Consider the following 24,145-nt stretch of genomic DNA (forward strand, 5'->3'; position numbering starts at 1 on the left):
AGAAGCTGATGTGGTTATTATTGGATGTTTCCATATGACTGTTTTCAAGAGGCCCATGAAATTTTAATTTACTTGAAAAACTAAAATGCAGAGTTATTTGTTTTGACATGTTTAATCACTTTTCCATTTTAGAACTAAAGATGAGAAATCACTGGGGAAAGTAAAAAAGAAGACAGTGTCAATATGAGCACAAAGAAGTGAGAGATTTGCAAATAAACTTCACATTATTAAAATGTCATTTGGCTGCAGTGTTTTTATTACTTTTTTAGAACATGAACAGCATAGAAGCCATTTTTGTTATTGCTGATTTAATGTGAAATTATTAATGTACAAAAAGAAACAATGTCCCACTATGTGCCACTAATTGAATTACTGATAATGAAATATAAGTGTGTAATATAAAAATTTGGATTAAAATTTAATAATTGTGCCTTTTCTGATAAATATCGGGCATTTATGTTTGGCTGGAATAAGAGGGTCTGAAAGTCATTCATGCTGTTCACTTGTTCATCTGTCTAGATAAGTACATTAAGCATGTGTATCTGTGCCAAGCATGGGGCTAAGCTCTTGGGAAGCGATGTGGCACCAGAGAGGTGGGATCCCAATTCTCAAAAAGCTCATGTCGGTGGTAGAGATAAACAAGAAACAGAAAGAAATTGAACTGAAACAATCACATAGTATTGTTAAAAGATGATAAAAGTATTGTTAAAAGGGAACAGAGCTCGCTAATAGGAAATAAAGGTCAACTGCGAATAGAATGCTCAGAAAGGGCATCTTAAAGATGTGCCTTAAACCTGGAGAAGGGAAAGAAAGATGGCGGCTGCTCTAAGAACTCTGTTCACGGGAAGACACTGTCCTTTGCACACACTTACAAGTTGCCTGCTTTCTAGCCAGGCAACCTTCCTCCCCTCTCAGCACCATCTCCCTCCTGATCATTTCTTGTACAATATTCACAACAAAATGGGGGGGGGGGAAGGATGTAAAACCTCTTCCAGAAGTATTTGCACTTTATTAGAGGTCAAAATCCCTGTTCGTGATAGTGGGAAGAAATAAAGCTCTAAGACCAACGTTTCTGACATTATGTTCCTTGATTCCATGGACCTAGAACTGGTTGCCCTTTCCAGATTTCCCCCTACTCTGGGACGTATCAGCACACAGCAGCAGGCCCCTGTGTCTGATCCCAGATCCACAGGGTCCCTCTTCCAATCGCTTATGGTACCAAGTTGGGCAACAGTGATTCGCTCAGAGGTTCCTTTCCCTATGTATATATGCACCACTATATACAGTTCATTCTACACGTGCATACTATGTGATATCATGCATAGACATCATAAAGTACACAACATAAGCATGTGCACAGGAGTCTTGATATATATAAGGCATATTCTATACTAGGTTTCATCATGCATAGTATCATTGCCTCCACAAATATTTAACATAGAGCGTGAACTTCTTAATTATGAATAGTGCATTCTATTATGTCCCTGTCGACATCCGTATCATCTATGTGGAAGTCTAGCTTCCAGCTCTGCAAGGGGCCCTCCTCCAAACAGAGTTTGTTCTGAAAACCCCCACTCCTCCCCTTTTTCCCTCAGCAACTGCTGTATTTGCGCCACCTCAGTGTCCCTTTTTCTTTTACCCTCTAGTCTGCCAGTGTCCATTTAACCTTTTTCTCTTTACTGAATGTGGAAATAACTGGATGGTTTCTGTTTCCTAACTGTACTCCAACGAAAACAATATACGATGAATCCAGGACATCATTTAAATACATCCGAAACCTATCAGAAACCATACCATAGATATATCTACCTGTATTTACAATAAGAAAGCATTTGTCAGGGCACCTGATGGGCTCAGTCGCTTTTGCATCCGACTTCGGCTCAGATTATGATCTCACGGTTCCGGAGTTTGAGCCCTACGTCGGGCTCTACACTGTCAGTGCACTTGGGATTCTGCCACCCTCTCCCTCTGCCCCTCCCCCCTGCTTGCTGTCTGTCTCGCTCTCAAAATAAATTTTAAAACTTAACTTTGTACAAAAATATATAAATAAATAAATACATACATACAATAAGAAACAGATGACGACGCTTTAGTTGCTTCCTATTTCTCTACAGGTCTTGTATGTGCTAACACACCCTCATCTTTCCTTCCCCAGTACTTTCCCAAAAGAGAATGCTTTCTCTACTCTCTCAGGTCACTCTTTTTCAAGCAACATTGACCTCTTTGCTTCACACTTTCTAGGCATGCTCCTTCCTCTGAGCCTTTGCTTTGGTTTTTCTCCCTGTCTTAAATGGTCTTCCCCAGTATATTCACCTGGATAGTTTCCCCACCTGTTTGAGGGTTTGTTTGTTTTTATCACCTTTACTTTAAGGTCTATGCTGATCTATTCTATATAGTTATACTGTTCTATGCAGTTATAGAACAGTAGAGATCAGCCCACCTCACCTGCACACCACCTACCTCTTACCCTACCTATTCCTTTGACACAGAACTTTCACTGATCTCCTAACATATGATATAATTTCTGTACACTTCATACCTTATAAGTTTAGCTATTTATCATCTTTGACCACAACTTAAGCTCCACAGGTCAGGAATTTTAGCTGTGTTCCCTGATTTATATCAGGTGTGCAGAAAACAGTAAGCTTCACATACGATAAATATTTTATAACATTTGTTAAATGAATGCAGAAATTTACGTAACCGCTCAGTACTTCCCGGCAAATCTCTGCTTCTCTCAAAGGGCTTCCTACGGTGCTAGAGAGGAGACAGTACTGTACCTGGCCACTTATGCTTTTACCTCCTAAAACTCTTCCTTCACCCACCTAGACTGTAAAAGCGCTCCAAAGCTTTGCTACCTCTTACATATTGGGTATGCCCTTCCCTAATTCCCATTAATGAAGTGTTCTCCTTGTTCTTGGTTTGCAAAACCAGCATGGACCAATGGAAGCGGCTCAGGAACGAGTGTCAGAAGACAATCTGTTCTGGATCGTGTGATGGTGTTGCTGTGGAACCCTGGGCTGATCTTTTAATGTCTGAGCCTCGGTTTCCTCATTTTTAATGAACCACTGGTACCATCTGATCTATAAAAATTCTTTTGATTCTAATTTTATATGATTGTAACTATAATTTAAGCACAATGACTACCATAAATATTTCTCTAAAAATCAACAATTATAAACCAGTGTTATTTTACCGTTAATTAAATTTCATGTCAGTCTTTTTTTTTTTCCCCAACGTTTATTTATTTTTGGGACAGAGGAGACAGAGCATGAACAGGGGACGGGCAGAGAGAGGGAGACATAGAATCGGAAACAGGCTCCAGGCTCTGAGCCATCAGCCCAGAGCCTGACGCGGGGCTCGAACTCACGGACCGCGAGATCGTGACCTGGCTGAAGTCGGACGCTTTAACCGACTGCGCCACCCAGGCGCCCCATCATGTCAGTCTTTTTTTAATGTTTGTCTATTTATTTTTAGAGAGAGGGAGAGTGCGCACACAAGCAGTAAAGGGGCAGCGAGAGAAGGAGAGAGAATCCCAAGCAGGACCAGTGCTGTCAGCGCACAGCCCAACGCAGGGGCTGAAACTGACCCACTGCGAAATCATGAGCTGCGCCAAAACCAACAGTCGGACACTTAACTGCCTGAGCCACCCCGGCATCCCAAATTTCATGGTTTTTAAACTCGTATGTTAAGAGTCCATTCATTTACTTTTTATCTCCTCAACTGTATTACAAGTCGTTGGAGATACTGATTCTCTCCTCTTTGTTTCCATACTACCAAGATCAGTAACAATAACACCAGCCATAACACAACATAAAACTTGTATGAGCGAGAGACCCTTCTAACCATGACGCATCTAAGAGGCAGACGCTATTCTTTTCATCACACCACACTTCACAGATGAAGAAGCCGTGACACAGAGAGATGAGGTAGTTGGTCAGTGCCGAACAAATGGTAGATTTGACCCCGGGCATTCAGGTTCGAGTCTCGACCACTGTAGCATACTGCCTCTTACCCAGTTGCTGAAAACATTTTAGTTATTTAGATGAGCAGAAGGCAGAGAACAAAACAAATGAATACGTAGGTACTTTTCTGCTTATAAAACTGTTTGAATGCAACCAGGTTAATATCTAGATTTCTGCAGGGGAGTTAATCCCCCGGGTACACCGGTCAGTATCTTTGCCACAAATTGCTTGCACTAGGTCCTGGCATCTTCAACACGGTCATGATTATTAAATTCAAGATGCATATTTGGGGGTACGAGATGTGATACTTCCTACCATACCTCACTGGTAAAGTTCAGGGTAACACAGCTTTTCCATGGCTGCGTCAGGGACAGGAAATCTGGATGCATAAGTACATCCAAAATTCAAAATTAACACGAGAGGCTTCCCAAAGACAGTTCCATTTCCAAATTAGTACATGGAAGCCAAAGAAATACCCAGCTGCTCTTTCCAGCTCTGCACTCTGGCATCAACATTCAGCAGTAGTGGAAACATATTGGAACAACACGTTAAAAAAATCCCTAAAAGGAACCATCATCTTTTGGATTCACAAACAAAAGAGACTGCCAAATAAACACTGAATGAAAGTTATGTTTTCTACGTACATTTTTTTTTACCCTTTAGAAAACGCTTTCCAACACATTATTGGCAAAGAAACAAAACAATTATGTTTACACAGGTGAAAGTGAAGTAAAGGATGAAAAGATAAACTGAGGCCACTAAAAGACACTTTCGCCTGAAATATCCAGACAAGATGGATGTATCTGAGTTATCTCTGTAAGTGAAGTTGTTTCTATAGAGGAGTTGAAAAGTAGATTTCATATTTATTCTGTTTGGTTTTTATTATTCAACAGCTTATATGCTGGATTGATGCTAATTTTATCGTTTCACCTGCCCATTTCTCACTTTTTTTTTTTTTTGAGCTGCCTAACCTTAACAAAATAGCTACTATACTCTCCCTTCCCGACCATCTATTTTCCTTATACCAGTACCCTCACCAGGTCCTTGGATTCACGTGGCATCCAACCATCTTCCCTACCTTTTGGAACATCTGCCACCTCTTTATTATGTTTTAGCAGAAAGTGTATGAGTTTAGGAAAAGAGCCAAAATTACTTCAAGTACCAACTCTGCTACCTCAGAACCTGGAGGATTCGTATGGGCTTTATAAGTGTTGGCTTTCACCTTATAGAAGGATTCACCTACTGCAGAACCTATTGTGCCAATTATGTGAGGTTAAAGGTCTCAGGCACCTATATTTGTCATAGAGCATCCCTGAGTAGATGTCAGCCCTCTTCTTTGTATTTTTTGTTTTTCATGAAACAACAGGTGTCTTCACTGACTTTCTATTACTATTATGGTTCTCCACGCATCTTCAGATTTAGCCGTCTCCTCCCATCTCCCTTCAATGATCATTCCAAGCATTGCCAATTTATTCTCATTATGATATATCCTCTCTTGTTCCGTTTTCTTTTCGTTTTTTTTAAAGTTTTGCTGTTCTGAGTATACTTATTGTGGCAAATGGGAGGTGGGGAACAGTGAGTTAAACACTGAGTGGACAGGAAATCAACACTGATGATCCTAAAAATATAATAACATTTTCCATTTTTTTCAAATAGCATTAGCCTGGCTTTACTCTCCCTAGTGGAGATGGTAACTGTCCTGGCTGAGCCTTCCACAAAACTCAGTAAGTAGAAGAAATGGGAATAGAATTCTCACACCACTTTCAAGTTTACACTGTACTTAAGCAAGTGCTAAGTATTCATTTCTTATATAGTTGACCATTTAACGGTCCTTACATTCTTTTTGTCTTTAACAGTTAAACTACCGTTCTTGGGGAACTCTCCTCCTATGACTTCAGTGGACACTGTACTCTTTTCGATTTTGTCTTAACTATGCATTCCCTCTTCGTCTTCTTGTGCGCTTTCTCTTCTCTTCCCAAATTCTGAAGAGATGAGGTTCCTTAACGTTTTGTTTGGGACTCTCCTCTGTTGTTTTTTATTCACCAAAGTAATCCAGTCTTATAGCTTCAACATCATCCATATGTTGATGATGCCCAAGTATGTAACTCCAGCCCTGACTCTTTTCTGAGCTCCACACTCGTATCCTTAACTGACAGCTTGACTTACTTGCATACATATCTAGCGAACTTCTAAAATGTAACATGTCCCAAACAGACCTGGACTCTCTCCAAACTCTTCTTCCCATTGTTTTTTACATATTGGACAAAGGGACTACTATCTATCCAGGTAATCAAGTCGGGAACCTGCAATTCGGACTTGATTACTAGATTTCACACTTCACACAGAATCTGCCAAGTTGTGAGGATACTACTCTGAAATAGTTCTCAAACCTTGTAACTTCTCTCTATCTACACTGCTGCTATCTTAGTTAAAAGCCTCATTATCTTACACCTGGATTATGCAGTACTCTACCTTGTCTCCTTGTCTCCAATGCTGCCTGTCTATAATCCTCCTCTACAATCAATTATCAATTCTATCTGGTCTATTATCTACATAGTAGCCAGAGGTATCAGTTAAGAATAAGACCATGGCACTCCCTAGGAAGAAATTCTTCCATGAGTTTCAGTCCTAACTTTCTGCCATAGCTGGTTACCCCTCCTATGATCTAGCTTCTACCTATCTCTCCAAACTCTGTTCTTCCTTCTTGTCCCCCCTCGCCCTTCTTTTAAATTTTTTTTTTTAACGTTTATTTATTTTTGGGACAGAGAGAGACAGAGCATGAATGGGGGAGGGGCAGAGAGAGAGGGAAACACAGAATCGGAAACAGGCTCCAGGCTCTGAGCCATCAGCCCAGAGCCCGACGCGGGGCTCGAACTCACAGACCGTGAGATCGTGACCTGGCTGAAGTCGGACGCTTAACCGGCTGCGCCACCCAGGCGCCCCAACCCCCTTGCCCTTCTAACATTTATTGAATTGTCAAGTGCTTTCAAACTGCAGAACTTGTAATTTAGGTTTTCTTCTATCTCACCTTGACCCCTCTTTATCTTTTATGTTTGACTCTAATTTTAATGCCCTCCACTTTCTACCATATATTTTTGTTTGTTTCTATTATAGCTTTTATTATCTATAAATATATATTCATTTAATATCTGTCATTTATGATTACAATATAGGTACGAGGACATGACCGTCAGTGTTTCATACAAACCAGGTACCCAATATGCAATGATGAATGATCCAGGAAAGGAAATGCTGTGTGAGAATCCGTGAGGGTGCGTGTGAGTGTGTGTTTCCAACCTGCAGGTGAGACTGAAATCGCACAGATGTGAGCATTATTAGGGAGGACTTCCGCTGTAATTTCTCTATTTTATGATTCTCACATGGTGGTGTGTGAATTGCTTGCGGAGAGCAAAGACCAGGGTAGTAAAGGGTGGTTCCTAAAAGGAAGGTTGGCCTCGTCTGCTCAGCACTGGTGGGAAGGCACGGCGGCTCCACTGTCATCGGTTTTAAGATGGGGAGAGGCCCACCTGGGCTCGTGGCAGCACGGAGCAGCCCGTGACCAGGAGCAGCATCTAAGGGGACTGCTCAGAGAACATGCAAGGCAGTCTGGCTACCCCTTCACATGGGAGCTGCTCAGGTACCCAGGGGAAAGTTGTTCCGTGCTCTCTCTTCCTTGCTGTATTGTGTCTTCAGCTGTGTCTCTCCTGTCCATCAACTTACATCTGCAAGGAACACACTTTGAAAACTACAAGGTTTCAGTTAGGCCTCTGTTCTGCTATGTAACTCTTTTTGTCTCGCCATTAATGTAAATTTCTGTGACACTTGAATCTAATATTAACAACCGGTCATTCTATTTAGATAACTCATCTGCCTGATGGCAAACACACACACACACACACACACACACACACACACACACACACACACAATTTGTGTCTGTTTCCATTACTGATAAAAATGGCAGGATCAAGTTATACTGAAGCAAGGTATTAGAGAGTCCATATATTTAGAAAAATAGATTTAGGGTTTGTATAAAAAAGAAAAAAATAATAACCACAGTTTAAAATAATGAAGAGTGCTTACCAGGATAACAGTCTCATTGTATGATATATTCTGACCACAGAGAGAAGTCAGAAATGTTATCTTCCTTGTTTGAAGCACAAACATTTCACAAAGAAAGCAAAATGAAAGGGAGGAGTCTGGGATTTTTCAAAGTATGTGCATATATATATATGCATATATATATACACACACACATATATATACATATATATATACAAACATATATATACATATGTATATATATATGTGTATACATATATATACAAACATATATACTTATAAGTATATACATACATATATAAGTATATATATACATATAAATGTTTATATATACACACATATATATGTAAGTGTATACATATATATATAAGTATATATAAGTATAAGTATATATATATACTTATATATAAGTATATATATACATATAAATATATATATACATATAAATGTATATAAGTATACACACATATATATGTAAGTGTATATATACATATACACACACATATATAAGTATATATATATATATGTACACACAACTACAAAAGGGAAGGAGAAGGAAGCTCATAACAGCATGGAGAAAAATAATAAAGAAAAAAAAGCCTCTAAATGGACGGATGTATTTCGTCTGGGCCAAATGCCCCTTTTTTTGGGGAGGCAGCGGGGCTGTCCTGTAGTTTGTGGGATATTTAGCAGCATCTTTGTCCTCTATCCTCCAGATTCCAGTAGCATGTACATGTGCACACTCGCGCACACACACACACACACACACACACACAACCAATTCGTGACAACCAAAAACGTCTCTGGATGTTGCCAAATATCTCCTACCAGAGATCAAAATCACCTCTGAGTGAGAACAGTGCTTTAGAGGATCCATCATCCCTCAAGATTTCTTCTCCCCACAACTTCCCTGAATTAATATCCATGATTTTATGAAGAGGGGGGAAAAAGGGAACCCAAAAAGCTAGGAACTGCTTACTAGTAAATGCTGAAACATTTGAGAAAGGGGAAAAGAAGAAACCACGCACTTCACTACCGCTCAGGATGAGCTACAATTCTGACCGTTTCATGTCATATCATCTGACTGATGAAAACTTTCTATTCCAAATCATTCAAATATGGCAAATGGAGACAGTATAGTGCTCAATTAAAAACAGAGCTATTGAATTTTGAGGTTTTTACTTCATGAAAGATTGAAGGTGTTCCTTTTCTATTAGTCTGCATACACATTTATACACATTCACACAACGCCTACCACCTGCATTCACTGCTGGAGATGCACTCACTCGCAGTGACAGAACCCACAGTCAATTTTTTTTTCAGTACTGATGCCCATTGGCTGTTCTATGAAATAAATTGCACTGTGTATTGTAGTACCACTCCAGGCAGCCAAACAATACGTGAAGATATACACCACCCTCTTTTTCTTTCCGTTTCCTACGGGAAGTCTTTCTTCCAGAGACTATCGAGGGTTTTATACCCCTCATCAAACTTTTTATGAACAAACCATTTGCTATGTATGCCTGTGGTGCTGATTACCTTGCATGAAATAGAACACAAGTCTCCGCGATTGGAAAAGGTTCAAACTCCCCTGCCGGTGGATCTACATGCGTGGGCCGGATTTCACGTTTTCCTGTAGAGCGCTGCATTATAAAGAATATAGGAAAAGGAGAGGGTCTAATAGCTCTGTTCTTCCCATCATGGCTGAATACAATCTGCTCGACGTGCAGGGAGCGTGTGCTGTCTGGTTTCATGTGGGTGAGGCCAAGCAGGGGCCTGCCCGGAAGGGTGGCGAATCTGCCATTTATCCCTCCGTGTCCGTGTGCAGCGTCTCCGATGAAGTTGCTCTGGAGTTTACGTTTTACCGTTTAGTTATCTAATAGAGAAAGGGTTATTGCCCGGAGTTACCAAATAAAAGAAGTCAGAGACAACAAGACTTGATCATCGAAGACACCTTTTCCCTTGACAAAGTAAGTCAGACTAGGTTCCAACAACAATTGGAAAGTCTGTCTTAGGCAGGTGGAGAAATGACTGGAGATCAGGGGCCTTGAGAAGAAGGTACAAGAAACTTTGATTCTCTTATTTCCCCTGGAGTTATCACGCCAAATGCATTCCCAAGCTTGAAGAAGAAAAATAAAGCGAAATTAATTTTAATCACGCACCGCTCTTTTTTATATTCTAGGAGAAAAACTAAATACAAAGGGAATAGGACTAATTTCAGGGTTTTACTTCATGTCATGCTCCTCAGAATACATTTTTCAGCAAATGTATATATGCTTTTATTTTATTCATATAATAGTTTACCCAGTACAGCTGTAAGCTTCAATACCTTACAAGACAAGTCTTCTTTCTATAAAAACATCGCATCAAAATTCAGGTCCAGATCAATTTCACACATATTAACCTCCTCCAGTTAAGCAATTATTTCCTCTGAGATACTTGCTACTCTCGTTTCACTAGGAGTTTGGTTCATATCAATGGATGAAGACAACAGGGTTATAAAGTTACAGCTTATAACATCTTGGTATCAGTTTATTAAAAAAAATCCATCAATGGGATATTTGAACGCAGGCCACCTGTAAGATACTGTGCTGGGCTCAGAGGTAGACAGGCTGAAGTAAGAAGATGATTAATGCTCTCAGAAAGCTTCAGGAGATTCAAGCATTTTCAACCAGAGTAATCGCACATCTGAACCATGTAATAAACAGCATCAGAGAGGAGAAAACAATTGAAGTGATTTAACATTTGTAAAAGAGTTGAGATCACCATGGGGTAAGTGTTCAGGACTTTTATGGAGAACACACAGGACTTAATCTTAAAAATTTAGCGCTTCATGGAAGACTTTTATTTAAAAAAATTTTTTTTTTCAGCGTTTTTATTTATTTATGGGACAGACAGAGACAGAGCATGAACGGGGGAGGGGCAGAGAGAGAGGGAGACACAGAATCGGAAACAGGCTCCAGGCTCCGAGCCATCAGCCCAGAGCCCGACGCGGGGCTCGAACTCACGGACCGCGGGATCGTGACCTGGCTGAAGTCGGACGCTTAACCGACTGCGCCACCCAGGCGCCCCATGGAAGACTTTTAGATGGGAGTATGACACTTTGGAAGCAGTCCCTTTGGAATTTTCATTGGGAGGGAATGTGGAGTGGACCTTTTTAGAGAGGCAGGAGTCAGAGAGCAAAGCAAGCCTCTGTGGATATCTAAGTGTGGATCAAACACAAAAGTCAAAGATGAAAATACTGTTCCTCTCCTTTCTGTCAAGGAGAGTGAGTGTCAGCAGGTACGGAGATGCAAGAGACAGGACAGTGGAGGAGTCTGTAATTTAAGATGGAACAAAGAAAAATAACTAGTATTCAAGTTATGAGGTGCTATACCAGAAGATGAGAGATTGTTCCCTGGGGTTTGAGAAAGGAAATGATACTAAATTGATAATAAATGATACTAAACTAGATCTTGAAGGATGAACACAATTTTGCCAAAATGGCAGACAGAGGAAGGAATTCCCAGCAGACAGTGAAAAGTCCTGGGCGTACATGGTATAAAGTGTGGAAAATGAGGCCAAATCTTCTAGCTGGGCTGTGTGTGTGCATATGCTCTTGTACAGCATGCTAAGAGATGTAGACTTATGCTTTAGGGAATGGGAAATAAAGTATTTTCCTTGCATTTTAGAAATGAAAACTTGGATAATGTGAGAGAAGAATAAGGAACAATAAGGGGAGATGATTTAAGTCTCGTGGCATAATCCCAATGAGACACGATGAGGATGTCATTGGTGTTAGGTGCTACATTCTGTAAATATTTCCCATGTGTCATGTTTAACAATACCTGATCACATACGAATGAAAGACATGTTCAATGAATGTGAGGGGGCAATGAAATAAAGCAGCCAAGAATAAACGTAGAATGATTTTAGATTCAAATCTTCTGGACTCCTTTTCGAACTCGCTATTTATTAGCTAGAAGAGCCTGGGGGAATTATTGTATCCCTATGCCTTGGTTTCTTCATCTACACAATACAGATAATGATGATATTTATCCTGAGGAGTTAATGACTTCAATGACTTGCTGTATTTATGTGCATTAACCTTGTTGAAACAATGACCAGAACAGAGGAAGACCTCAGTCAGTGTTAGTCTAGTGGGCAGTCTGGTTCCATTGTCCATGGTTTTAACTATGTATATACCACATAAATAGGGGTATGATTGAAAAGAAACATTATTTTTGGCTATGAAGATAGATGGCCTTGATTATGGTTTCAAGCAATAATTTTTTTTTAATTTTTTTTTAACGTTTATTTATTTTTGAGACCGAGAGAGACAGAGCATGAACGGGGGAGGGTCAGAGAGAGGGAGACACAGAATCTGAAACAGGCTCCAGGTTCTGAGCTGTCAGCACCAGAGCCCGATGCGGGGCTCGAACTCACGGACCGCGAGATCATGACCTGAGTCGAAGTCAGCCGCTTAACCGACTGAGCCACCCAGGCGCCCCATCATGCAATGAAATTTTTTGAACTAGGATATGGAGATGATGGATGGACAGATGAGAAACTTCAAAAGAACTGGTAGTGCTTGCTGTATCATAACATGTGCCGGGCACAGATGGAGGGAAAATTTTGATTTTTCTTAAGGTTTGACCTCAGGTCCCTAAGAGAATGATTCTACCACCAATATAAATGAGTGAGAAAGGTGGTTACAAAACAGTACATAACTCGCAAGGTCACTGGAGCCACAGGCAAGGCAATGAATGTAAAGGATTTCGCAGAGTGACAGGCATGGTTGAGGTATTCAGCAGCTGTTAGTTATCATCACAGTCTCCGGATGGCCCTGGAGTGTCATTTCCTCCAACCTTTAGCTCCCTAGCAGAGGGCTACATCAGCAGATCTGAGTCAGTGCAAGACTTACAACAGCTACTGTGCTCCAGGGGTGTCCCTTTCCTACCACGGTAGCTTCCCATAATGATGTAATTACGGAACCTTGGCAATGGTGTCAGCTGACCCTCTATGCCCAGGCAGAGTGAAGAGCTTGGGGACTGGGTGTGCTTTATTACTTCTCTGCTTGCAGTTCTCCCCCTCCCCCAAATAACCTGGATGTTATATCTGTATCCCAAAAAGCAACAGAAATTTGATGACTGAGAAGACAGAGGGAAGCTGAGTTCTGGTGCAGATCCACGGAGAACTGCCAGGGGCATTTCAGGTTGGGAGATTGAAATTTGTGCCCAAAGTGGCAGAAAATACTTGTAGGCAATAGGGGGTTGCAGCCTAGACTCAAGTCGACAATGTCAGGTTTAAAGATAATAGAGCAGAAAACTGGAATGAGGGGTGGGGAAGAATGCTAGGAAATCAGAGGGAGCAGTACTCCAACATCTAGGCAGGGTACTGGCGGCAGGGTGATATGTCCAGGGGTAGCAAGATCCCGGCCCCTAGACAGAGCTTCAGCAACAGGAATCCAGTCTCTAAAAGGATCCCAGGAAGACTACAAGAGCTGGAAGAAAGACTGGAAGGACTAGAAGACTGGACATACTAAGCAGGTTATCAGCATTTTTCAGAAAACGGGAGATGTTAACAAGTGCTGTAGCAAAGATCTAAGCCAAACGTACTTGTCAAAAGTAGATGCTAGAGAGTAAGAGGAAGCAAGCAGTGGCTGGAAAAAAAGAGGATTCAGAACTAACTAGGCATTCAGTTACCACAAGGATGGTCTGTGCTGGGGGGGTGGGGGGTTATACAGGCCTCAAGAGAAATGTGCCAGAATAAAATAAATCATAAAATTGAGTTATGACTAAAGCTTGGTCCACATAATTATATTACCATACAATATTATCAAAAGCAAGTACTTTCTGAGGAGTATTGTATGACAGCCCCAACATTCTCTTGAACTTTTCTGAATAAAGGGAAGAGACTGAGAAATATATGTGGTAAACATCTCAGAAGGTATCCAGTAGACTAATTCTTCAGACACTTCCCAAGTCAATTTAACAAGTCCCAAGCAGCTCGACCAGAATCTGTGGGATCCCTTTTTGAAAAAGGCCCATTTCCACAACTAATTATAACAAAGCACCAGATAGCTCGACAGCCTATATTGTTCACGTATCGAATGGCTCAAATTGCTTAAAAGTCGTAAGAGGGCAAAAGGTAGATAATAGTCAATGGTACCATCTCATAGTCTCAATTCTCTGGTTAATAACCCCAGGTAAGCATCGTCATGAGGTTAATGAAGGAGGGAAGGGAGGAGGGTTGGAGGGGAGGCCTTAATCCAGTGGTTTTGCTTTGTGTTCTTTCTGATTGTGAAGGTGACTGATCTCTTGATTGTTCCATGCCAACACTATGTTACTATTCAAAACAAAAGGACATACTCAGGGAAAAATATCTAAATTTGATGTGATGGTCCATATCTAAATATCTCAATTTTATGTATCAGAGTGTCTAGACGCTCGGGTAAACATTATTCTAGGTATGTCTGTGAAGGTGCTTCTGGGTAAGATTACCATCTGAATGCTGCAACTGAGTAAAGCAGATTCTCTCAATATGGGGGGTGGGGGGATCAACCAATCCAAAGAAGGCGTGAATAGGATAAAAAGGTGGAATGAGGAAGAGTTCCCTCTCCCTGAATGACTGTCTTCAGGCCGGGACACTGGTCTTCAGCCGAGGACTGGAATGTCAGCTCTCCAGTCTTCAGCCTATCTGCCTCCAGTCTTGAACCAGCTTTCAGACTGTATCTTATACCACAGACTCTCTGTTGTCAGACTTCTGGACAGGCAGTGGAACAATACCATAGGCTCTCCTGAGTCTCCAGAGCTTGGGACCTCTCAGCCTCCATAACTGAGTGACCCATTCCTTCCAATAAATCCCTTTCTCTTTAAACATCCTATCGGCGGAGATTCTTTGGAGAACCCTGGCTTATTATCAGCTGATTTATTATCTCTTTACTACACAAATCCATATTGCTTAAATGCACCAACTACTTACCTATCAAGAAGTTTCAGCCCTTAAACATATAGGAAAGGCAAAGAAAAAGGGCCTCTCAGAAAAGCTAATCTGTTTCTGTGCCCTCTCCCCCCTGTTTTGCAAACATCTTCAACTATACCCATATATTAAGTTTGGGGTTCCTGAGCTGTGTTCTCTCCTGGTCTTACATAATTCATTTTTATTCTTATAGTGTACAGAAGTAATGTCTGATTTTTTTTCCTGTTTGGTAAGTTTATTTATATAGTAAACTGAAGCTTTTAAAACATGACCTGGTCCCTATTGGGAGTTTTTACCTCTATTTTATCCACCTAAGTTTACTAAGTTTTATCCTCTTCTTGCAATTTTTAAAAATTATTATACACACATACACACAATCATGTTTTATTCATCTTCCCTGAAAAAGGCATAGAATATTTTAAAAGGCCCAGAAACATTGTAGAAACTAGAGTAGGTATGGTATCCTGGAGTGTGATTATAAATTAAAATGTCCCCTTTGCTTCCTAAAGAATAAGTCAATACCTAATATCACAAAACGTCCCCCCCAGCCTCTTTCTCCTTTCATGTTGGAATATAATACTTCTATTGATGTGAAAATGCATCAGCATGCACTGAAGTATAATTAAAGGTAGATTTCTACTCAGCTTGCATGATGATAGCACAGCCACGTTGGGAATTGAAATATAATAAAAGGTCAGCTAGGTGACGCTACCCAGAAGCAAGATAATATTCACTCAAATGCATTTTGCTTGGTGCCATGTGGCTCTCACAACAAGCCTATTTGTGAATCTGGGAGAAAAACATCAGCAAACTGGTGTTGTAGATTTGTCCAAGGTTATTTATATTTAATACATCTTTATCTACTGATCTACGTCCCACTCAATTTGTCTTTTACTAAACAAGAGGAGAGACGCTGGCCAGGCACAAATCGAGATTCCTAACTAAGGAGAGCACAGTGCTCTAGAAATCATCCTTCCTTAGGCTCCACTTTCTCGAACAATCCAGAGCCAGTCTTTGTCTTTAGCGTCTTAAAGTGATGGATTTCTGGGGCGCCTGGGTGGCGCAGTCGGTTAGGCGTCCGACTTCAGACTTCAGCCAGGTCACAATCTCGCGGTCCGTGAGTTCGGGCCCCGCGTCGGGCTCTGGGCTGATGGCTCAGAGCCTGGAGCCTGTTTCCAATTCTGTGTCTCCCTCTCTCTCTGCCCCTCGCCCATTCATGCTCTGTCTCTCTCTGTCCCAAAAATAAATAAACGTTGAAAAAAAAATTAAAAAAAAATAAAGTGATGTATTTCTGAGCTTTTCTTGAACATCTCCGATATCTAGAGGACCAACAAAACGGAAGGAACTCTAAAAATCAGTATTTAGCTACATTTTTTTGTAGAAGTCTATGCAGATTATTTGGAAATAAAGAGATTTGCATCCATTGATTCATCATTAAGACAGAAAAGTAAAATCTGTTTTTCCTTGACAGCTGGCAACAGTTTTAAGGGGAAATGCTTTTATATATCAATTTATCCATTTATCTATCTATCCCAGAAAAAAAAAAAAAGATTTAGAATTACACGGCAAATGTGGCATTTGCTCAAAATCAGTTATGTGTATTTTCAAATAAAAGCTCATAGACCCAACGCCCAAATGTCTGCATCCAAATATAAAGTGCTCCATTTGTTACATGAATGCCATTAAGAAAATTAAGCTGAAGATCACTGTTCAGAGACAAACTTTTTCAAAACTGACCATATAATATGCTTCTAATTAAGAGAGGAACTAGAATTTTTGAACTGATATAACTTACTCTGTGTAATTTCCATTCATAATGCTGTTTAACCATTATACTTTTTTAGGACTATTATTTTATCCTCAATTAATTTAGCATATACCTTTTTGCCTTGTTTGGCTTTGCTTTCACAGCAATTGATATTTATTGAAGAAAATTTGGATATTATGAAAAATGTATTAAAATGTTAGCAATGAAAGAAAAGATGTTAGTAATGGGCCAATAACCCTCTAATTAGAGATAATTACTATTAGTACTATTCAGATTTTATTTCATTATGAACTGTTTTCTAGCTATCCATACACATTTATAATAATAATAGATACCATATTCTATATAATTTTTGTAAACATTTTTATTCCCTATGTTACACTTTCCAACGGTATTAAATTTTGAGAAACATTATTTCTAATGACATCATAATATTCCATATTAAGATGCAGTCTTTAAAATCACTTCTTCACTTAAAAATAGTCTGTTTGCTTATTATTTTATATATGTTATGTTAAATATGTGTACTTATTCCTTTAGAATTACAATGATACAAATTTAATAGTCAAGGAGGGGTGACATTTTTAAGATGTCTAATAATTATGGTTTTAACTTTAATTAAGGAATGTAATATATACTATTAAATATGTCTCCAATCAGTTTGCTATAAGGCATTGGAAAAAAAAGTCATTTGAAGTCTGTAAAGTAAGCCTAAAAATTATTTCTGTGTTATAAAAATTTATTTTAAGAAATTTTGAAATAATATCTGCAGTTTGAAATCATAGAGCTGAAAATCATTTCTCAATAAACAAAACATAAAAAATGGTATTGCAAACTAAACTATTTTTTTTCTTATGTGAAGGAAAAGAAACCTCATGATGCAAGTTCTCACTGAATTCTGTAAACTGGTATGAATTCTTTCCAGAATTAATGTACTAACTACATTTTCAAATGTTCATAAAATCAAGAGAAGAGATATTCTAATTGCTTAGGATAGAGAGTGCCAGGAGTAATCCCAGGGAAATACAGTTGCCAACAATGAACTGGAAACCTGTCAGTATTTGCCAACAAGTTCCACAGCTACACAAGAAGCCAAGAAAATGTCTACTCCTTCTGCTATGACCTGAAATGTTTGTGTCTCCCCACTACAAATTCATATGTTGAAATTCTAATGCCCAATGTGATGGTATTAGCAGGTGGAGCCTTTGGAAAGTGCTTATGTCACAATGTTGGAACACTCACGAATGGGTTAGTGCTCTTACGAAAGAGACCCCACAGAGCTCCCTAGCCCCTTCCACCTGTGAGGACACAGGGAGAAAGCAGATGTCTGCAACTTGGAAGAGGGCCTTCACCAGAATTCAACTATGCCAGCACCCTGGGGGCGGGCTTCTGGCCTCCAGAACTCTGTGGAATAAATGTCTGTTGTTCCAGTCCCCCGATCTACTGAGCTCTGTTACAGCAGCCTGACTGGACTAAGACACCTTCCCTTAACACACCCAACGTGCAACTCAAAAGGTTTACAAAGGACACTGTAATAAAACAAAAATAAAACGAGGCCTCAAAAAGATTTTCTTTGGAGGGGCGCCTGGGTGGCTTGGTCGGTTAAGCGTCCGACTTCGGCTCAGGTCATGATCTCACAGTCCGTGAGTTCGAGACCTGCATCAGGCTCTGTGCTGACAGCTCAGAGCCTGGAACCTGTTTCAGATTCTGTGTCTCCCTCTCTCTCTGCCCCTCCCCTGTTCATGCTCTGTCTCTCTCGGTCTCAAAAATAAATAAATGTTAAAAAAAATTTAAAAAGAAAAGATTTTCTTTGGAGACAGAAATACAAACAAAGGTGATCTTTGCTGAATACAGGTTTCTGAAGCAGTACAGATGCTGAACAGTCATTCTAAAATTGAAACAATATCTATGTAAACAAAACAAGGAGGTTCTAATACTTCAGGTAGAAAACAGCTGATTTAGAAGCAGTGCATTTCTGAATATCTTTTCTAAAAGGCTTTGTTTACATGGATAGAAACTGATTTCTTTTTTCAGTAGGTAAGAAAGGTCATTAATAGAAATCACTTCCCTTCCACTTTATAAATGATGAACACTTTTTATGACCTTATTAATATGGTTAGACCACAGCTTTAGAGTATTATTGTAAACATCTGTGCATAATTTAGTGGCATAAAACTAAGGAATTTTGCAGTAAAAACCTTATCTCAAATAGTAGGTAGTTTGTGTGTGTGTGTGTGTGTGTGTGTGTGTGTGTGTGTGTGTGTGTGTTTGACTATACATCAGACAGTAATACACATGAATACTTTTTTACTACCACTATAATATTGCAATATTGTTCCTGGAAGATACATTTAGTATTCCAAAATGTAATGACAGAGTAAATACCTCCAAGCTGCTAGAACTTCAAAAAATTCTAACCTCAGATGAGAAGACATATCTGTAGGTCAACGTTTTCCAATATGTAGGTCACTTGTTTTTAGATCATAAAAGAATTTGGGGGTCATGAAAATTTTAATGAAAAAGAAAAGGGCAAAAACATCAAACTTGTAAGAGTGCAGCTAGGGGAACCTGGGTGGCTCAGCTGGTTAAGCATCCAACTCTTGATTTCAGCTCACCTCATGATCTCACAGACTGCAGGCTCCCAGAACCTCCTTGAGACTCTCTCTCTCTCTGCCCCTCCCGTGCGCATGTGCCCACGTGTGCTCTCTCTCTCAAAATAAATAAACTTAAAAAAAAGCACATCTAAAGTAGCAAAGTACATTTTATTTCGTGAAACTCTGTTTTAGTAGGAATTGAGTACAATATAAAATGTTTTCTTACTGGGTTTTTAACGAAATCATTTGAATCTGGAGGATGTTACGCTAAGTGAAATAAGCCGGGTACAGAAAGGCAAATACTGTATGATCTCACTTTTATGAGGAATCTAAAGGAGTAGAAGTCATAGAACTAGAGAGTGGAGCCAGTAGCTGGAGGGTAGGGAAAACAGAAAGATGTTGGTCAAAAGATACAAATTTTCAGTTATGAGATGAAAAAGTTCCAGGGAATCCAATGTCTAGCAGGTGATTATAGTTAATGATACTATAATGTATACTTCAAATTTGCTAAAAGAATAGATCTTGAGGCACCTGCGTGGCTCAGTCGGTTAAGCGTCTGACTTCAGCTCAGGTCATGATCTCACCACTCGTGAGTTCGAGCCTCGCGTCGGGCTCTGTGCTGACAGCTCAGAGCCCGGAGCTTGCTTCGGATTCTGGGTCTCCCTTTCTCTCTCCGCCCCTCTCTCACTCACGTTCTGTCTCTTTCTCTCAAAAATAAATAAACGCTAAAAAAATTTAAAAAAAGAATACATCTTAAGTGTTCTCACCATGCACATGAGCTCACACACACACACACACACACACAAGTGTGAGGTGACAGACTTGTTAATTTGGTTGTGGTAATTATTTCACAATGTATACATATATTATCACACACCTTAAAAAATCACACTGCACAACCAGTACAATGTGTAAATACATACAATTTAACTTTGTCAATCCTACCTCAAAAAAGTTTGAAAAACCATTTTTAAAAACTCCAAATAATTTTAAAAACACAGTTCTAGGTCTACCTGCTCCACGGTTCTGACATGAAAGTTAAAACAAATGATATGCTCAAGTGAACACACATTACCCATCTGATACTTTTAGCACTTTCCCCCCTTTTACTACTTACTCCTAGTTAAAGGAAATGCATAAATCTGTATTCACCACTCACTAATTAGGGTTCTAAATAGATATAAATATAGTGGAATGTTTTATAAAAGTTGATGTTGCAACTTGGAAAGCATTTTCATGGAAGGATAACCCACTGTGCAAAGTGAAGGTAACTCAGAGTTTGAGTGAATTTTACAAGTTGAATCCATTGTCAAAACTAATGAGTCCTGAAATTAATTACAACATGGAGGGAAAAATACAAGGAATGGGTGAAAAAAAGTACTGAAAATTCTCTAACTTATAGGGTTAGTTTGAATTCATCACCAAAGAACAATGCTGTCCAAGACAGAATGAAAAGGCTTGTGAACCATTTGAATTACCTTCATCTTGGACCACAGAACTTACTAACTAAAAACAAAACCAAGATACAAGTATCTATTAACAGACAGTACTTGAGTGTCTCTATAATGACCTCTCACTGCACTATGCTAGAAGTGGGGTGTGTGTGTGTGTGTGTGTGTGTGTGTGTGTGTGCGCATGTGTGTGCACATAGTAATGTTATCAGTGACTGCTTTCCTCTTCTAAATTGTCTGTATCTTCTACATTTTCACAACCAAGCTATTTTTAAGTTTTTTTTTTAATTTATTTTGAGGAGGGGAGAGTGTGAGCAAGCTGGGGAGAGGGGACAGAGAATCCCAAGTAAGCTCTATGCTATCTGCGCAGAGCAGGACACAGGGATCGATTTTACGAACCACGAGAAAGATCTTTACCTGAGCCAAAACTAACAGCCAGATGCTCAACTGACTGAGCCACCCAGACACCCTTACAACCAAGCTATTTTAATAATAAAGTAAAGAAGGACTGACATTCATCAGTGTTCATGCTGCTGATAAGAAGAGGGTAGATATAATACAGACTATTTCCCTTTGTTAAAGCAAACATTAGTGCCCTGGGATTAACTTATTTTTCTAAATTATTTTCTCGGTGTTGCTACTTGCACTAAGTTACTCATACATTTAATTGAGTTTGGTAAAATGCTTTAAATACAGATGAAAATTGCCTTCTGTGAACTCCATACGTATTTGTAGGATGGATGAATGTAGTCATATACTGAATCTCTTCCTTCTTTATTTTTTAATAAACAGTTTAAATGAGTATAGACATAACTTTTAAAAAATGTATGTGCATCTATATTTACCTACTAATCTTTCTGAAACTTGAGCAGTAATAACTGATGTGATCTTGACTTCCACTATGTGTATAGGAAAAATAAATATTTGAAACAGTAAAGTATTTTCATTGGGATGTATAAGAGCAAGGTTATAGAAATGTTTAAATTTCCCATGAGTTGCCCTTAATTTGCACAGATTGTTGGCTAAATTGGCAAAAATTCTAAAGTCCAATTTTATCATATTTAAGCAAATCTGTTAAGGTAAATTAGTTGTTGCATATTGGATTCCTTTCTTCTTTCTTCCCTTTTACTTTTTCATAAAAATACAGTTTAAATTAGATGAAAGTATCTTAGAGTCCTAAATAAGATCAAATTAAATTAGGAAATTTTTATTGACCTGTACATTTAAGATCCTATCATTACCATCGTAAGGGTTCATGTTACATGGAAAATCACCAGGAATTTGGGTTTGTTCAGAGAATGCTAGAAGGGAGGACTTCATACTTATATTTTTATGTATTTAGTCATTAGAAATGAATCATTAATCATAGTAAAATCTAACGGGGAGTTTTTCAACTATGGTCGATATTTGTATGTGTATGTGTTTTATGTGTTATTCTGGAATCTCCAGTTATTTTGTATTTGCTCTAAATCTCCCCAGGCGAATCTATACTGGGAAGTAGTGATAAAATATGGCTGATCAATCCATTTGAACATTCAGTAGAAAGCAAAACTAACAGCAAACACAGAAAAAGTAAACTTCCAGGCATTGCACAACAGCTTTTGATTTCAATAATTCGATACACCTCTGACATCATGGTCCCTATACCTTCCTTGAATCCTTCTCAGTAGTAGTCTATACAGCCACGCCCTACAGAAACACAAAGCTTGTTGTATGGGAAGATGCATACCCTTCAGCCAGAGATATTCTGTTAGTGAACACGAATTCAAATGGCCACAGTGTTAACTCCACAAACATTCCCAGAGGACTTCTAAAGTAACAGGTGCTATTCTATAGCCTAGAAGAGAAGAAGAGGCATCGCCTCATCCCTTAAAGACCTAACAGCCTGCAGGGAAACGACACGGACACAAATAGTAGGACGTGTTAGAAACCATGTCAGGTGCATACATACGGTATTGCAAGTGAACATGGAATATTTAGAAATCAGAGTCGGCAGTCTTACAGTTGAGCATTTGAGTGTTTGGTACATCTGTACAAAGCGCTCAGTCAACGTTAGCTATTCCCGTTTTCCATTTCTAAGGAGTTCTAACAAAATAAAAATATAACACTACGGCAAGGAATATCTAGAGAAATTTGATGAGAACTTTTACTGTTTATCAGTCCCCCTAGTTTTTCTCTGTTTATATCATCTCACCCTGTGATCCTAGCTTTCTTTGTACGATATTAGTCAAAGATTATCCCAAGATTGCTAAGTTTATTCAATTAAGAACAATTATGACCCCAGCCTCAGTCTAGGATACCATTGTGAGGTCATGTTTAAAAATCACCCTAAACCAAGACAGTCTTTCCTCAGTTGATGCACACATCTTGTCATTCCTCCCTGTAACCACCCTTCGTTGTTATCGTTGTGGCTGTTGTTGCGGTTTTCCCGAAATATCACATAAATTTAGCGAGAAGACTTCGAGGCTTTGCTTTAAGCAGTTGAATATAACTTTAAAAGTCATAATTAAATTAACATGCACTCGTTACTAAGGGCAAAAGGTATCTGTCCACCAAGTCAAAAACTGCCAGGTACTCTTCTGTTAGTAAAACAGACATTCTTCGTCTGTAAACGTAAAAAACACTCAGAGCACTACCCACCGTCCGATGAACGTGAATTAGCGCTTATCAGCAAGAGAAGGTTTTGGTGCTGGCACAGCCTCCACCAACTTGCCTCCTCGCCCAGGCCTCACCTTCCCAGCAAGTGCCCGAGCACTCTGGGCAGCCAAGCGAGACCCTCACGAGTCTGAATCCGCACAGAACCCCGGGCACACAACACCTACACGAGACAACAGAAGCGACGCGGCTTGGGAAATCACGGCGGCCTCGGCAGCAGGCTGCGAGCGGGGCTCACTCACCGGAGGAGATGTCTATCTGGCTCATCTTGGTCTGCGTGACGTTGATGCGGACACCCACTTTGCTTTCGGTCAGGTCGATTTCCACGTTGCCCAAATTATCCGCAAAGTGACTGAAAAGCAGGAGGCCGTTTGGGTTCCAGGTCCTGAACTGGAAACTGACGGAAAACAGGTCCTGGTCAGGCCGTCCCGGCACCTCCAGGTAACTGGTAGCGTTGAAAAACACAGGCACCGTGTAGGGCTCCACACACGAGAAACTCAAATTCCCCTGTAAGACACAAGGACGCGCTTTGAGAGGCGCGCAGGATTCAAACGAGCAGTCCGCGTCCAAAGGCAGACAGAGCGACAGGTGTACAGAGGCCGCGACAGGTGTAGAGAGGCCGAAGCCGAGCCTGGGCCCGCGCGAGCTCTCCGACGCGGCAGCCAGTGCGGTGGGGATTCGGCAACCGGA

The 24,145-nt window shown here is 39.9% G+C and overlaps 1 protein-coding gene across 1 annotated transcript in view; it reads right to left on the bottom strand.

The window, feature by feature from the left end:
- Positions 1 to 24,145, bottom strand: part of CNTNAP2 (contactin associated protein 2) — a 2,003,978-nt gene that overhangs the window by 1,055,062 nt on the left and 924,771 nt on the right. Inside the window, exon 8 of the mRNA XM_040471688.1 lies at positions 23,698 to 23,962. Within this exon, the coding sequence (XP_040327622.1) occupies positions 23,698 to 23,962 (265 nt within the window). The remainder of the gene's footprint in view (positions 1 to 23,697; positions 23,963 to 24,145) is intronic.

Source organism: Herpailurus yagouaroundi, unplaced genomic scaffold (assembly GCF_014898765.1).
Source record: "Herpailurus yagouaroundi ecotype Mexico unplaced genomic scaffold, PumYag 100, whole genome shotgun sequence".
Lineage (NCBI taxonomy): Eukaryota > Metazoa > Chordata > Mammalia > Carnivora > Felidae > Herpailurus > Herpailurus yagouaroundi.